General features: G+C 54.4%; 2 protein-coding genes across 2 annotated transcripts in view; both read right to left on the bottom strand.

The window, feature by feature from the left end:
- The window catches only part of LOC311182543 (olfactory receptor 7G3-like), a gene marked incomplete at both ends in the record, with an annotated part of 735,701 nt that overhangs the window by 150,590 nt on the left and 568,091 nt on the right, over positions 1-17,020 (bottom strand). The gene's annotated exons all lie outside the window — the stretch shown is intronic.
- On the bottom strand, positions 9,064-13,603 carry SAXO5 (stabilizer of axonemal microtubules 5; the record flags this gene model as incomplete). Its single annotated transcript, XM_084251405.1, has 8 exons — positions 12,918-13,603; positions 11,537-11,643; positions 11,359-11,459; positions 11,021-11,133; positions 10,830-10,939; positions 10,300-10,501; positions 9,723-9,808; positions 9,064-9,291 (listed from the first exon to the last, which is right to left on the bottom strand). The coding sequence occupies exons 1-8, from the start codon at positions 13,426-13,428 to the stop codon at positions 9,064-9,066; spliced, it is 1,458 nt and encodes a 485-aa protein (XP_084107531.1). The 5' UTR covers positions 13,429-13,603.

The following is a 17,020-nucleotide window of genomic DNA, read 5'->3' as shown; positions in this document are numbered from 1 at the left end:
AGAGCTAGAGCCAGGGCTGTGGGCCAGGCCAGAGCCAAGCACAGATGTCGCATCAGGACCCAGGAGGGAGACCTGCCCTGGCCTCAGCATTGAGGCAGGGCTGAGGCCCAGGCCGGCTGCAGCTGCAGCGGCTGCAGCCGCGGCAGCAGCTGCACCTTCATGCACCCGCTTGTGCTTGGTGAGGCTGGAGGCTTGGCCGAAGGCCTTGCCGCACAGCTGGCAGCGATAGGGGCGCTCCCCGGAATGCACGTGCAGGTGCTGCAGCAGCGCTGAGCTCTGCCCAAAGGCCTTAGAGCAGTGGGGGCAGGCGTAGGGTCGCTCGCCAGTGTGGATGCGCAGGTGGTGCTGTAAGTTGGAGCTCTGGCCAAAGGCCTTGCCGCAGTGGGGGCAGCGGTAGGGGCGCTCGGCGGTGTGTGTGCGCTGGTGCTGCAGCAGCGCCGAGCTCTGCCCAAAGGCCTTACCGCACTGTGGGCACGGGTAGGGCCGCTCACCGGTGTGTGTGCGCAGATGCTTCAGCAGCGCTGAGCCCTGCCCAAAGCCCTTGGCGCATACCGGGCACTTGTGCGGCCGTGGGCCGCCATGCGTGCGCAGATGCTGCGCCAACAGGGAGCCGTGCCCAAAGGCCTTGCCGCACACCGGGCAGTGGTGCGGCTTCTCGCCGCTGTGGCTGCTGCGGTGCTTCAGCAGCGTGGAGCGCCAGCCGAAGGCCTTGCCACAGGCCGCGCACTGATAGGGTCGCGCACCTGTGTGGATGCCGCGGTGCTGGGCCAGCGTGGCCCCGTGGCTGAAGGACTTGCCGCAATCGGGGCAGCGGTATGGCTTCTCGCCGCTGTGGGTGCGTCGGTGCTGGCTCAGCCCCGAGCTGCGGCGGAAAGCGCGCCCACAATCAGGGCAGGAGAAGGGTCGGGGAGGGCTGGCGGGAGCAGGAAGCACGGGGGGGCTGGTGGCCAGGACCTCAGGGGTGGCAGTGAGATCAGATGAGAGGGGGTCCAGATCTGGGGCAGTGTCGGGGCTGAGGGTGTCACTGTTGGGGTCGAGAACCAGGGGGACAGGACCGATGACATCTGGATCTAGGTCAAAACTCGATGACATGGGGTCGAGATCTTGGGGATCCGAGTCACGGGTCCCCGAGATGGAGCCTGGAGCTCCTGCATCTGGGTCCAGATCCTCAGAAACAGGATCCAGATCTTCATAACTGGGGTCCACATCTTCAGAGACAGTGTTGAGGTCTTCTGGCTCAGGCTCTAGATCTTCAGAAACTGGGTCCACCTCTTCAGGATTGGGGTCCAGGTCTTCTGAGTCAGAGTCAAGTTCTTCATAGGTGGGCCTCAGGCCTTTGTGGCCTGGGTTTCTTACCAGGACTGAGCGCCGCATCCCGGGTGTGGAAGTGCCAGCTGCTTCCGGGGCAGGATCTGCAAGGTGAGGACAGAGAGTAGGTGCAGGTAGGTTCTGGGGACCAAAGGGAATCTAGGCAGGGGTGGGAGAGGAGGCCAGACCATGTGCCAGAACCCACCCTTGAACACGCATGTGGACCCTTTATTTGTCTTGGAACACACGAAGAGACTTCTGAGTCACGCCAGCCAGGGCAGGGAGAAGAGGGGCCCTGGTGGGACATGGGGAGACCCTCCCTTCTCAGCCCCACACCTGGATGGAAGTCAGGGGACCCAGCACTAGAAGTCTCCAGTACCCAACTCCATGGTTCTGCCCCTTTTTCCATGCTGGGCTCCTCCTCTGTGGAAAACAGGGGTCCTGCGGAGCAGAGACAGTCCCCTGGCTTGCTTCCTGGGGAAGAGACGGCCCAAATGCCAGAGCGCACAGTTCATGGGTTGGAATAACTGTTTTAACATCTGTGTTCCCAAATGCCAGTTCTTAAAGCTAGAGAGGAAGAGTGGGGAAATAATTTGTGGGGGCCGGTGGTGAGGGGGTGCAGGGAGACCCATGGCCTCCATAGCCAGGAGGGTGGCGACGAGCACCATTATGTCTGTTTCACCGAGGACAGAAGATCCTGAATTTTTACCCCTGACTGAAAGTGGGTGAAAATAATACCCAGGGACCCTGCTGGGTTACTGGGCACCCCTGGACCATCTCCTCAGAAGGGAGACTCCTGAGCCACTGAGCCCATGTATGAGGTATGAGGATAGGTGTCGGATGCTTCTGTTCCCTCCTGGAGGGAAGATCCTGAGTTCCAGCCCCATGGTGCGAGGCCGGGAGAGGGCTGGAGAAACAGTAGCTGGGAGGCCTTTGGGAAGCAGGAGGCGCTCAGGATTACCTGATGGGGAGGCCATGCCTCGGGCCACCCACCCCAGGGCTGGACACTGCGGGTGGGGAATGACAAATAGATCTTTTCCGGGGAAGACAAGGGAACCTCTGGGGCCCCTTCTGGGGAGAAGCATCCTGAGCCATAACCCCATAGCAGGGAGTGGGCCGAGGCCCCAGATCACCTCTTCAACCCAGACCCCAGATTTGGAGGTGTGGGGAACAATGCCTGCTCCTAAATTCCTGAAGGGCAGGGAGACTTAAATTGCCTCCAGAATTCCCATCTTTTTTGGGGGGAGGGTCTTTCCTGAGTTCCTGGAGCAGGTGGACTCCTGGACTTGCAGAATCCCAAGACCTGAGTGTGAAGAGAACAATAACTGGGGCACTGGGGGGGCGGACAGACAGAACCTGGGGGTCCCCTTCCAGAAGAAGGCCTCCCGAAGTCCAGACTCCAGGCTGGAGGGTGGGGAGAACAAAGCCTGGGGGCCCTCCTGGGGCCCTGGGGGGAGGGGAGTCTGGCTCACCTCCAGGGGAGGAGCCTTCTGAACCCCCAACCTCACAGCTGCGGGTGCCCCCTCGTCTCCCCAGCGGAGGCATCCAGCTCCCGCCGGGCCCTCCCCTGGGGACGCGGCGGCGGAACCGACGCGCTAGGCCCGAGGCCGCGCCGCCCTCCGTGGCGCCCGGAGGCAGCTCCCGGGCCGGGGCCGGCGACGCGCGGGGCGGGGGCGCACAGAGGTCGCCCCGGGCCGCGCCCCGCGCGGGCCCCCCGCCCGGCCCCGCCCCGGCCCCCGCCCGCCCGGCCCGCTCGCGGGGACACTCACCCGGCGCCCCTCGCCCCTGCCCGGCCCGCCGCGCCCGCGCCGGCCGCCGGCGCCCCCGGGCCCTCAGGAAGCCCCCCGCCCGCCAGCCCCGCCGGCGGCCCCTCGGCCCAGGGCCCCGCCAGGCGCTCCCGGGAGCGAGAGGGGCCGGCCGAGGGCCGCAGCGGGAGCTGCTGGGACTTGTAGTTCGCCCGGCCCGCCGCGGCCGTCGCCATCGCTGCCCCCGCCCCCCGGCCGGCCTTTGTCCCGGCCCGGCCGCCCGCGCCGCCGCGCCTTTGTCTCCCGCGCGCCCGCCGCGCCCCGCCTCCCGCGGCCCGTCGCCGGCCCGGCCCGGCCCGGCCCGGCCCGGCCCGGCCCGCGCCGTCGGCCCCGGCCGCGGCGTCTCCCTCCGCGGCGTCCGGCCCCGCCGCCCCCAGCCCGGGCTCTGGCTCGCGGCCCGCGCTCCGCCGCGGCGCCTCCATCTCTGTCCCGCGCGTCCGGCCCCGTCTCTGCCTCCCGCCCGGCTCCAATTCCACTTTTGTCCCCAGACACCCCATCTCTCTCAGACTCGCACTGATCATAAGCTGCGATTTCCAGACTTGCTCATCTTTGCTTTACCTGCCCCTTCACGACCCCCTAAGGAAGAGAGTTGGGGTGCTGTCCTGGAGCGCCTTCCTCCGCCCGCCCAGCGGCGGGTCACTCTCTGCTGTCCCTGGGAGGCGCCCTGTGACCGATGCTGGGGGTGGTGAGCTCTGGAGAAGCTGGGCGAGCCTGGAAGGGCTCTGGGTAAACTTTACCTGGAGACACAGATGCCTGGAAGAGGGAGTGAAAACAATCCCAGCAGCTGGCAGCTGGGCTGTGATGTTCTTCACAACATAAACAACAGTCACCGAATACAAACAATGATCAGACAAGGCCACTGTGACTGTGTCTGCACCAAGATAGAGACAAGGACATTCTGCAGTCACAGAGGGGAGTACACGGCCCCCTCTCAACTAACAGAAATGACTGCCACTTCTTGCCGATGACAGCTCCACTTCCATCTTCCCACCTGAGAGAAAAAAATCACCCAAATACCCAGTCACCAATCTGCTCCCTGCTTCCTGACAGCAGCAACCTAGAATTGCTTTCCTCACTTCACCTCTCCTTAAAACTACTTCGCATGAATCTAAATCCTAAAGATGCCCTTCTGCCCCCAGTTCTCACTTACAGGGATGCTCTGTGGCTCCCCCGTATGTGGCCTTTCTTGCCAGAACAAGCTAAAAAGTCTTTTAAAAAATACATTCTAGAAACGCGTTTCTGAGAGTATTTGACTGGTGAGTTTTGATCGCACCTACCCTTGAGTACAGCCTTGAGAAAATCAGGCTTCCAGGAGTCTCTTCTCTTCCTTCCTGAACCTTCCAGATCTCTGTTGGACTTACGGCCTGAGAACTGCTTTTCGTTTTTCTGCGGCCCACAACATATCTGAGAGATTTGAGACCACAATTGGATTATGTCTCTGGTTCCTCATCCTGCCACCTTCTGGATGATCCCATTACAAATAACACTTGTAGTGACAGCTGTTGTTTCTGTCTGCCCAGCTCCTCTACCAGCACCTTACTTTCCCTTTGTGGATTCCATTCCAGATAGTCCAGTGTCTAACACAGTCCCCAGTACCAAGCAATCTAAACTTACCAGAGAACCCCATTCCCTGGCCACAATCATTAGTCTGTAGTAAGAACATGATGTTGAAGAATCTCATCCACTGGGATCAATAGCTGTATATAGGGCTTCAGTCTGCCTGCAGTCACCTTCCCCCGTTGTCTGGATAAAGTCTATAGACTTAAGTCAGTCTATACCAAGATATAAATGTGAGAGTCAGAAATTCAGCTCTGGCTACATTGATTGAGCTCCTGGATATACCCATACCTGAAGCCAGAGCCCTCATTCTTTGCAGTACCATGAACCAACAAATTTCAGGCTATTTTTTGTGGATGTATGTCCCTTGCATCCATCACAGTCTTGACTAATATAGAAATCAGTGCCTGGAAAGGGAAGACCATTGAAGGAAATAACTTTATTTTTTTTAAAGATTTATTTATTTATTTATTTATTTTTATACATGCACTGGGTACAGTCAGAAGCGTGGGAAGGTGAGAGAATTCACCAGAGCCAGAGCGGGGAGCAGAGCAGGCAGAAGGACCGAAGTACACTGCTGAGGGGAGCAGCGGGCGGCAGGAGAGGTCTGTGCGCCATATGGGACCCTCCTCCGGTGGCCGGGGAGCAGCCGGGGATCGAACCGGCGCTGCAGAGGCTGTGGGCAGCTTCACAACCCAGTGCTCAACCGCTGTGCCACCGGGGAGGCCCTGAAGGAAATAACTTTAAATGTGAAGTTCACTGAACAAAAGTGAGCTGGAGGACCAGTCACCATCATTGTCTATCATATCCGTGAACAGGGTTCCCAAGATTTGTGTGGTGCACAACCTGCCAGGATGCATGTGGCAGCGCTGCAGAAGAGCCCTCCTCTGGAAACTAGAAATCTGTTATGTGGAAGAAAAAAAGCTGACTAAAGAATTGTCTGTTTTCTCTTGGGACTCTAATCACATGTCTTCTGAGACCATGACATGTGGGGTTTTGGGGAAAATATCAGGATGTTGAAACAGGATGTGGGAGCCTTCATGAAGCCTTCAGCAAGGTCTTCTCAACAGACATGAGCCTCCTCTATGTGCTCTTCCTAAAGCAAAAACCAGCATCTGCTGGATTCTGTCAGACTGCCAGAGCTGAATTCTCTGCCCCAAGCTATAAAAGCTAATAATGAAGTGGGAGATAAGATTGGGATTATCAGAGAACTGGGGGGCATTTGGTCACTCTAACACTGAACACTTCTTGTTCATAAATAACAGTTACCCTCTTTGGGAAGGGCCTATTAGCTGAGCCTTTCCATCCTCTGGATTGTAATCTTAGCAAGACAGAGGTTAAGAGCATGGGCAAGCACTTGTCTGTTGCTAGGAGACAGACTCCCTGCATGGCTGAGCTCCAGACTGAAAGATATTGTTGAGGTTTGGAGATTGAAATCACCCAGGGGTGGGCTAGTGGGCTGAACCATCCAATCACAGTCCTCCATTCCTCTGGGCACAGTTACTGCTTCATACTGGGCATGGGTTAAATGGGCCGATCAGAGTGTTCCTTAAATTCCAATATGAGAAGTTGTGAGCAAGACCCTCTTCTTCCCTTGGGGCTTGAATCAAAAGGATTTGGGCTACCAGAATTCTACTTTACCACCACCTGGAGGGAGACTGAGTCCTGATGATGAACCGGCAAGCCTGGAACACCTAATTCCAGAGTGTTTGTTTCAAGACCTCAATAGAGCTGGATTTCTGTCACTTGGAACAAAAATTACCTAAGAATAACAAAATTTAGGTCCTAGTCATTGAACTGCAGCCATCTGCTAGACCCTAATGACCCCTTACACATGTTATATATGTTTATATAATCCCTGTAACCACTCTATGAAGGAAGAAGTATTGCCATGCTCAGTTTGTGAATAAAGGGAGGGGCAAAGCATGACATCACCCTCCCCAAGGGCAGAAAGACAAGTGGCAAGTGTGAATTCTGCTGCCCAGTGATGCTTAGCATTGACATAGCATTTTGCTTCAAAAATTAATCTGTTTTCCCATGTTCAATCCTATTTTACTCATCTTATGTCATACACATTTTTTTGTGGTTCAAATATACTATTTTTTTAGGGGGTGAGATATAGGAGGAATAGATACAAATATACCAAATACAGCCAGAATCAGCATAACACAGTGTCATTTCATACTGATTAAAATTTCCCATAAAGTCTCTTATTTCTCTTCTTTCCTAGCAACTCACTGCAGGGCTGGTCAGTTATATTGTAAGATGCTTCAGGCTGTGCTGAAATCTGCCTCCTTGTAACACCTACCCATTGTTTCTGCTCTGGTATCTGGGTTGCTTTAAGCCATTCCTGGAACCAGGAAGGAGCATAAATGATTCTGCCACAGGTACCCCATGGAACTGAACACCAAAGTAAACTGTTCTGAGCTGTCTGGTAGGCAATGCAATAAGTGAAAGCCTTTTTGATCTAGTCTAGTCAACAGGCAGACATTTTCATCAGAAGACCATGATTTCGTCCTGGAAATCCTTTTAAGAGGGTATATTGCAGTGATTTCTCAACCAGGGGCAAAAATTCCCTGTAGGAAATATTGACAGTGTCTGGAGATATTTTGGTTGTCACAACTCAGTAGGAGGGGGGAATGTGCTACTGGCATACAGTGATTTGAAGTTACGGATAATGGTACACATCCAACAATCCATGGGTCTTGACAATAAAGAATTATCTTATCAAAAAGGATTTGGGCTTTATCATGAGGTCATTCAGAAGTGTGGCATGCATGTCACCAGTGGAAGCATGTAGAAGAGATGTCCGCGCTAGTGGATCCTCTGATGGTCAATGTGGACCCAATGAGTGTAGCTAATGGCTACCTTGTTCCAATAGAACCCAAAGCTAAACCCTTGTCTTTTCTGTCCTTTACTGCCCCAGGGAAAGGGCTTCTGGCCAGGCTTCAGGTTAGGCTCTTAGTGACTCTTTGGATTGATGGCCTTAGTCTTTGAAGGTCTCACTACAAGGTTTGGAAGTGGTGCAAATGCCTTAAAACTGAATTTTTAACAATCTACAGAGGCAAGTCTCAAGCATGGCTGCTGTGGACAGCTGATGAAGCTCTCAGCTATTAACAAAGACTCAGAGTCTAAATGAATTTGGAATGGGGGAGACTGGGGAGAGAGCCATTGAGAGCAACTCTGTGTTTCACTCTCCCAGCTCAGGCTTTTATTAAAGATATGAACAAAGGAACAAGCAAATAGCATGCAGTTGTGTTTATGTGTATACAAATTAATAAGTTACTGCTGGAACAAGTTTTTCTAGTTAGAAGGGAACATGTGCACAAACCAGAATGTCCTCAGAGAACAGGAGTCAATTCTGGGAAGTTCTGTTTGCAGAACTTCTAACCTCCTGGAACTGCATGTGCAGAGTAAACAGGTGCTCTCAGAGAATTCCAGCTCCCTTTAGGGCAGCAGGCTGCCAACACATGGCCACCAAGATTCGTCTTATCTCAGGTTAAGTTGGCTTCTTAGATTCCAAACCTTCAAGATGGAGGGCGGGGGTGGGGGGTCGCTGTCCAAGGTACCAGTTATTGACATGCTTGCTCAGCTCTGTCACTCACTGACATTAGAGCCCCACCCCATCCTTCTCCTTTTTTGCTCTTTTCATTTTGTCCCTGGTTTTAAACCTACCCATTTGGCCTCATCATGTCCTGATTAATTTCATCAGTTTGCTTCTGGACCCAGCTCTGGCCTGGAGACCAGAAGCCCAATCAGCCAGAGGACCATTCAGTCCCAGTGTCCACCCACAATGGAGGGACTTGCTGAGCTATTCTCAGGTGCCCACCCCTCCACCCTCCCTCCAAGTCTTACAGTCTCTCCATGAAAGTGCTGTCCCACATCTTCATCTTCCTCCCGCTTCCTCATCATCTTCAGGAAGGAAGCTCTCCCTCCTAGACGTGCCAGCCATACACACATTGACAAGTGTGTACATTTCTCATTTATAACAACATAAGAAAGCTACTATTTATCTCCATTTTACAGATAAGGTATCTGAACCTCAGAAGAGTAAATGACTGGTCCTAGACTATCACCCAGGATGTGGAGGAGTCAGGATGTGCACTCTGTCCATTTGGCCCCAGAAGCCTGTATGCTCAACTCCTGGCCACTCCATCCTCTCCACAGCATCCAGAGCTCATCTACATACCTGAACACCCTACACCAGCTTTGTCAAGTCTGCGCAAGCTGGTGTAGTTTCCCTGCCCAGATTGGGGTGACTTCCAGGGTCCACCGAAGTGTCTGTTCAGGGTCTTCTTGATGGCGTCATCTCTCCTGTACAGACCACACACCTCCAAACATCCACCTTCATAGCTGACTTATGGAGAGGGGAGCGATTTTGCCAAGGCAGTGTTTATTGCTGGCTAGGGCATGGGTAGAAAGGGGTCTGGGGGGCCTGTGGGTCTACCTTCCTAGCCCTACAGCCCCACTGGCGAAAGGTGCCCAGTGGCACGTAGCTTTCCTGGGAGTTGTCCATTCTCAGCACTGCTGGGCCCTGGTATTTGAAGTTAAAGTCATCGTTGTGATGAGTTGAGAAGAAACGCTGTCTGCCCAGCGGGGGCTCTATGTGGCTATATTTGCACTGTGGAATCAGGGTGGAGAGAGAAGGCTGGAGCGTGGTGAGCTCACCCTGGCACCCATGGTCCCCACACCACCCCGGAAGCATGAAAGGGCAGGGAAAGGCTCAGACAAGATTGGTTAACTGGAGCCTGGAGAGGTGGACAAGAGGGGCTCCAGTCTCATCTGACCCTTGAACTAGATGAGAATGGAATGAGTCATGGCGGGTGCTCTGAGCCAACCTCCGGTGACATGAAGATGTTCCTAACTAACCCTGACATGACCCTGGGAATAAGCGAGGGATGCTCTTGAGGCTGGGGTGACATGACCCTGAGCCTGTGGTGACCCCAGTGTCCCTGAGTGGACTAAGTTCGAGTGTGAGGTGATGTGATCATCCTAAGATAACTCTACCGTGTTTTGGCGGTTACCTGGTCAGGGAGGTCCCCACCCCCTCACCCGCTGTAGCATCTCCTCAGTCATGGAGGCTGGAGCTGCTCTGTGTGGCTTCAGCATCTTCTGGTTCATCGTTAAAAAATCTGGTTCTGGAGATTTGGGTTGGGGATGGCTGAGTGGAGGGTTGAGGGAGGAGAAGCAGGGCCGCGGGGTGCGGGGCAAGGGTGTCAGAGACTAAAGAAGGGTTCAGGGTGTCAAAGAGTGGGCCAGCCCCGAGCAGGGTGGATGAGGAGGAGTCCGGGTGGGGCCTGAGGAAGCCAGAGGCGGCGAGGTTGGCGGGGTGGGGACCGGCCTGCAGCGCGGGCGCTGGTGGGCGGGGCCTGAGGGAGGAGGCGGGGTTAGAGGCCGGCGAGGGGGCGGGGAAGGGGCGGGGCTATGATGGCCAGTGGGCGGAGTCACGCAGAAGGCGGGGCCTGGAGGAAGGCCCGGCGCCTGGGCAGCCATGACCACTAGCGAGGCTGTGCACGGGCGGAGTGGATGTCTTCGAACATGCTGTGGGACCCACAGAGGCAGGGCAGTGGGCGGGGCCGGGCCAACGGGGCCGGGCCAGGCCTTCTGGGGCGGGTGGGGTCGCGCTCACCACCGGTGCCCTCGGGCAGGTTGCTGGGCTGCAAGTGTAGGCTGGGAGCTTTGACCAGCCGTTGTGTCCTGGGGGGGCAGTAATCCCTGCCGGTTGAGGTCTGGAAGAACTGGTTGAGCAGCGCCGACTCGCCTAGGACCACGTGAGTCTGCAGTGTCTCCTGAGGCTGGTGGCGGCTGGGCGGCTTGGTCGCGGGTGGTGGCTGTAGGACCACGTGGCATCTTAGAAGTTCCCGTGTGCGGGATGTCCGAGGCCAGGTTGGAGGGAGGAGGCCCGCTAGGGCTTAGGGTTAGGATTAGGGGCCCTCTGGGACCCCAACTGAGGACCCTGGGAGTTTTTGCTCTGGTCTCATGGTACAGGTAGAGCCACTGGGAATGTGAGTGGTTCAGGGACCTGTTCTCGGCAGGAGAGCCAGGAAGAGATCCTTGCATTAATGTCAGGCTCACTCCCACTTCAGGGCCTTTGCCCCACTCTGCCCCGAGGCCCTTTACCCTGTGGAGGGGCGCCACTTGCTCTCACTTGCTGCTGACCTGGCCGTAGAAGAAGTGCATGAACGTGGCCAGGCTGCCTGGGCCGGGACACCCATTTCCTTCCAGGATGTGTGACTGTGGAGTCTGGTCGCGGTGAGCAACGAAAGGCTCTGCCAATGGTAGAGTAGGTTCTGAGCTGCTCTGGGAGCCTGCCCGGGAGGTGAGGGGTAGGGCAGGCAGCAGGCTCGCACCTGGCTCCCGGGCGTAGAAGTGCTCGTCCTTGCTGGTCTGGCCACGGAAAAGGCCATCCCCAGGCCGAATATTTACACGGTGGATGCGGGCCGATGCCTGGGCCTTGTCATACCTACAGATATGGGGAGGCAGCTGATCTGAGTCTCCCACGAAAAGGGTGGGGGGCAGGCTTCCCAATGGCCAAGCTGTGGAGTGAAGATGATGGGAGGACAACAGTGGGCCTTGCCTGTGACTGATGGGGAGCTGCGAGGCGCAATATGGCCCTAGGACCTTAGATGGCACACGGATAAGTGGGAGCCTTTGACTTGCCTTGGTGTAGGGATATGGTCCTGTGTACCTGTCTGGGGGCAGACCCTGAGGCCCATAGGCTTGCCTCTGCTCAGAACACATGGGCCCAGAGCCATTCCTGACGTCTCCCATCTTCACACTGGAGGAGGCCTGTGGGAGGAGAAGGGTGGGGAAGGCAAGGCCACCCAGTCCCCATCACTGCCCTTCCCAGCCCAGCCTTGATTTACCCTCTTACACATCAAGGCAGGTGGACTTGGCAGAGCCTGGAACTGTCTTTGGTAGGAGGTCTCATTGTCCTGTTTCCTTTGGTCCCACTTGAGGGGATTTGGGCCCTCTGAGGATGGTCAAAAGGAGAGAGGGATTGATTCCCTGCAGCCTCGGGTCCAGTGGGATGGGATTCTTTTTTTTTTTTTTTTAAGATTTATTTTATTTATTTATGCATACAAGAGCTGGGGTGTAGGCCAGAGGTGTGGGGGTGAGGATTCACTAGAGACAGAGTAGGGCGCAGAACAGGTGGATCCACTGAAATACACTGCTGAGGGGAGCAGCGGGGAGACAGGAGAGGCCTGCTGCTCCATGTGGGTAGCTCCCTGGCCAGGGATCGAACTCAGGCAATGAACTCATGCCACAGTGGCTGGCAATAGCTTGATAGCACTGAGAGTTTAACCTCTGCGCCACCAGGGAGGCCCTGGAATGGGATTCTTTGCCTGAAGAAGGGGAGGGTATCCTGACTGGCCTCGCCTGGGGACTGCCTAGAAAACACCAGCAGTAAAAATAACAGGAACAAGAACAGCTTCCGAGTTTTGGACCAGGTAGCTCACTCTGGGGGCTGGTATTATCCCCCTACCACCACTATTTTACAGTCTCAATGCGGATTGAAGAAGTGAGAACTTGCCAGAAAGCCCAGAAATTTCAGAACCAGGACTCAACTCCCATCCAGGCCTGATTATCCCTGAGACCAGGTGGGAGGGACTCTGTCCATGAAGTCCACCAGCGGCCACTGGAGCCGCAGAACTGGAAAATCACACAGATGGTACCTACCTTTTCTCCACCACTCACTATATCACATGCACATCATGTTCTTTGGCTCTTTCTGCTTCACTAACTCCTCTAAAGTGGGACCCTATGATTGTGCCCATTTCACAGATGAGGAAACTGGGGCCGGAGAGGTCCACTTGATGCTAATTACTAAGATGGTTGGGTTGGGGCTACTTAGCAGATCTGTCTGACCCCAAACCAGCATTCATGACTTCTGCCCACCGCATCCTGGAGCGATTCAGGAGCTATTTTCATTCTGTGGTTGCAGAAATGGAAGCTCAAAAAGATTCCAGGGTTTCTTGGCCTCAGCACTATGGGCATTTGGGACTGGAGAATTCTTTGTTGTGGGGCGTTGTCCTTGGGTGTGGTAGGATATACAGTATCCCTGACCACCATCCACACGCTGCCAGTACCACCTCCTCCCTAAGCCACGACAACCAGAATGGCCTGTAGAAGTTGCCACCTGCGGAGGTGGGGGAGTGGGCGGTGGGGAGGACGAAGTATCCCCAAAGGCCTTGAGACTTGCTATAGCCCCCATAGCCCCCCCCCGCCCCCCGGGCGCGCGCTCACCCAGGTGGGTGCAAAGATGTGGGCAGGAGTCGTGGGGCGGGAAGAACTCCTGGTACGTAGTGAGTGGGATGCGCAGCTTGGCGGGGTCGCCCGGTGGCACCGAGTCGCGGTCGAAGATGAGGCGCGCGCCGCGAATCCGCTCTCTGGCGCGCGGCGGCAGCTCCACCCAGCCGTAGTCGGCGCGCACGGTCGGGAGGCTGGTGCGGGCGCGCGCGTCCGCGCGGATGTGCAGGTGGCTGATCTGCTTGTCCTGCGCGGGCGCCGGCGCCGGTTCCCGCTCCCGCCCGGTCTCGCCTGGGGGCGTGAATGCTCGATGCGCCTCGGACACCTGCTCCCCGCCCGCCCAGGACCGGTCCTGTTGGAAGAGGGGCGAGCGCGGCGGCCGGCCTCGCAGCTTGCGGGCGGCCACCGGGTGGCTGGGGAAGTCCCGGTGCGAGGTGGAGCACATGGCACCCAAGTGCAGTCGCGGGTCGGGCCCCAACGCGAAGTGAGAGGCCTTGAGGAAGTCCATTCCCAACGTCGGGCTGGGCAGGAGGGCGCCCGTGGCCCTCCCCTGACAGGGCAGCACCTGCGGAGAGGCCGAAACAGAGGACTGAGCCTGCGCCTAAGACCTCGTAAGAAACAGGGGCAGCCCCTGTGCGAACTGTTCCTGGGGAACAGTAGAGTCATAAATAATCATTCACTTGGCGTTAGTAACAGTAGGTGGCGAGGCACAGTTCCAGGCCCGTGGAGGGGGCCCATCACTAACAAAACTTACCAAGAGCCCTGCATTGGTGAGTTAATGGGTCTTGGAGGTGACAAGCAACAGTGAATAACTATAACATAAATTACAGAATAAGTCACAGAAAATACAGTGATGGGGCTTAGGGAGGGAGGGCTGCAGTTTTAAATAGTGGGGTCGTGGAAGGCATCATGAGATAGTAGTTGAGCAAAAACCTAAAAAAGTTGGGAAAAGAGCATTGGATACTTGGGGGAATAGCATTTCAGGCAGAAGGAACAGCAGGTGCAAAGGCCCTGTGGTCAGTGCAACAAGCAAGCTGGAGAGTGGCAGAATTTAACCTCTGCATTCTGATAATGGAACCCCCTCTCCTTGCCCTCTGTGGATCCTCAAGGTCATGGCTCTCCCTTCCGTGTCTGGGAACCCCCTTCTGTCCCTCTGCCCAACCCTAACTGCTATCCTCTCTACGCCACACCTCTCCTCACTTGTCTTTCTGCCTTTTGCAGTTGTCCTGGGCCCTGACTAGTCTCCTGGGTCTCTTCCTGTCTTCAAACCCTCTGAGGTTTACACACCTCCCACTCAATTTTCTGACCTTCAGCTCTGGGCTCTCAGCATCCTGCCGAGTGGGTTTCTCCCCACTTGGTCTCCCCCAACCTCTACTCTGTCCCCTCATAAATGCTGGTCACCAGCATTTTTGGCTCAGTCTCACTTCCTGCCGGAAGCCCTTCCCACACCAGCTCACAACTACTTGCCCATGTTACCCTCTTTAGAAAACATGCATCAAAAGTTTTAACAAAACTACATTTTTTCAATGCCTAAGTTTGATGCTTTTTGAGGGCCACTTGCCATTAAAATATTGAGAGTGGAGACTCCAAATATCTTATGGGAAAATCTGACAGGTGAGGTTAGCCAGGTTACCCCGGAATAAGCAACCAAGCTCCCATGAGCTTCAGTTCCCTCATCAGTGACGAGGGTGGCATGCCTACCTCGAGGGATGCCATGGGGCTAATGAGTCTTAGGAACTGTGCTTGGCATGGGCCAGACCCTCCAGACTTCTGTTCCTGGGCTCCCAGAGGATGCTCACATGTTCCTTCCAAGGCTGCATCCAAGTGTGGTCCCGCCCTGCGCACTGTGACTCAAATACCTTCCCCGGACAGCGCAGTCACAATGGTCCCCCAGCAACTCGGGGTAGCCGGGAGAAAAGACAGGAGCAATGTCAGTGGATCTGCCTCCTGAGAGCTGGAGGGAGCCCGACTTGACTTCTCACGTCTGCTTTGTCATAGAGAAAAATGGACTGCGAGTGAGTCTGCTTCAGAAAGCAGCAGTGGGATTTGATGCAGTGGGCTGCAGGCATCTACTGTTAGCTTTTTTCCAAATTTTTCCTGCTCATCTGCATCCAAACACTGTCCATGCAGGACGTGCCAACCTCTCTGAGTCACTGCACCTTCAGTGTCACCCAAGGGCTCATGGACAACCACAGCACTCTTAAAGATGTTAGCCCAAATGCTATCAGGAACATACTTGTAGCTGGAAAAATCCGGGCCTCCAGCACTGCAGGAGGGACCTCCTGAGATCATCTCTCTTGAGATGGTCTGACTAGTTATATATAAAACAACCATAAAGGAGGGAGTTAGTGTTTTATGGGGACAGTTTCAGTTGGGCAAGGTGAAAACATTCCAGGGATGGAGGGTGGGAATGGCTGTGCAACATGTGAATGTGCTCGATGCTCCTGAACTGGACATTGAACGTGGTTAAGATGGTAAATACATTATGTATGTTTTCTTCAAACTTTTTTTTTTTTTTTTTTGTGGGACCCTCGATGGCGGCTGGGGAATGAACCGGCCCTGCAGAGGCTGCCCTGCAGAGGCTGCGGGCAGCCTCGCAACCCAGCGCTCAACCCCTGCGCCACCAGGGGAGGCCCTTCCTTCAAACTTTTTTAAAAGGAAAAAGCAACTTGCAAAAACAACAGATGAAATAAATACATAAGAGTGTTGAGCTGTCTCAATTCAGGATACTCCAAGTCACCTGCCATCTTTTTTTTTTAATTGAAATATAATCAATAACATTGTGTCAGTTTAAGGGTATAACATATTGCTTTGATACATTGTATTACTATGTGATGGCCATTGTAACATAAACTGTTGCATGACATAATAGCATTCCTCTAGTTTTTTCTTTCACATTTTTAAATTAAAATTTGTTTTCTTTTTTCTTTTGCTTTTTTTGCATTTTATTGTCTTCAATTTTATCATTTATTCTAATAATTTGGAATAATTAACATCTGGCCTCTTAGCTAAGTTAATGTTTATAACATAGTTTGTTATCTGTAACCCCTGTATTTAGATTTCTAGGATTCACTACATTTGAGTAAATTGTTATGTCCACTAGGTTGAGATTCCAGTCCCTGCCCCTCAGCTCTGATACCCACCCCTACCCCAGTGACTTTGGTCCAGACAGGTAGATACAAATATACATTTCAGCCTAATCCTCCTATCTGCTGGGAAAAGGGGGGCCCTTGAGGTTGATCCTGGGTGCCATCAGATAGTAGGGGGAGAGATAATTCTATTATCAAGGATCTTAATTATTTTTATCAAGATGTTGAAGGACACAACTCTCCTGCCTGCCTTTGATTGTGCAGGTGCCTCTCTTTTTATTTCTCCTTTTCCTAATAAATGTCCATTTGAAATGTAAAAAAAAAAAAGACATCTAAGGAATGAACTAAGTCTAATCCTTTGATTGATTACAGGAGCAGCAGTGACTCATCTGAGTCAGGGAAAGTGAAACATCTAGTCACTGTTGTGATTTGGACAATGCTCATGTTTTGCCTGGATTCAGACATGATTACAGGAGTGGACATATTTTGTCTGCTTCACCATGGTCACAGAATGGCCTTGTCAGATGTTGGCATTCTGCGATCTTATTTACATCCAGCAGGAAAACACCAGGCTGAGACTACCAGCCAGCTGCTAGCAACACTGATGCCAACTGTGAATGCCGGGCCGGCTCTCATCTCTTTCTTAAAGGTCACACCCAGCCCTAACCAGGTGCTGGAGGACACTGGGAGGGCTGGGCACTGCCTGCCAGGCTCACTGTTGTATCCTTGGTACCTAGAACAGGGTCTAGCACACAGCAGATGCTCCGAGACATGCCTTTGGTAGCTTGTCAGGGCAGTGGGGACAGTGCAGGTTCATGCAGCAGCACTCTCCAGCCCGAGGCCCGGCTCTTTGCAGACTTTGGACTTGGCTAGGATTTTTCCTGCTACAGAAAGTATCTTTAACTGGGAGTGGGGCACACAAGCTGCCTGAACCCAAATCTCCAGCAAGGATGGCTGTGGTCGGACATGAGGATAAGAGTCTCTTGAGATGTTACGTGGAAGGCAGGCGTG

This window comes from Talpa europaea, assembly GCF_964194135.1.
Source record: "Talpa europaea genome assembly, chromosome: 12".
Lineage (NCBI taxonomy): Eukaryota > Metazoa > Chordata > Mammalia > Eulipotyphla > Talpidae > Talpa > Talpa europaea.
This window is presented reverse-complemented; position numbering and strand designations above follow the sequence as displayed.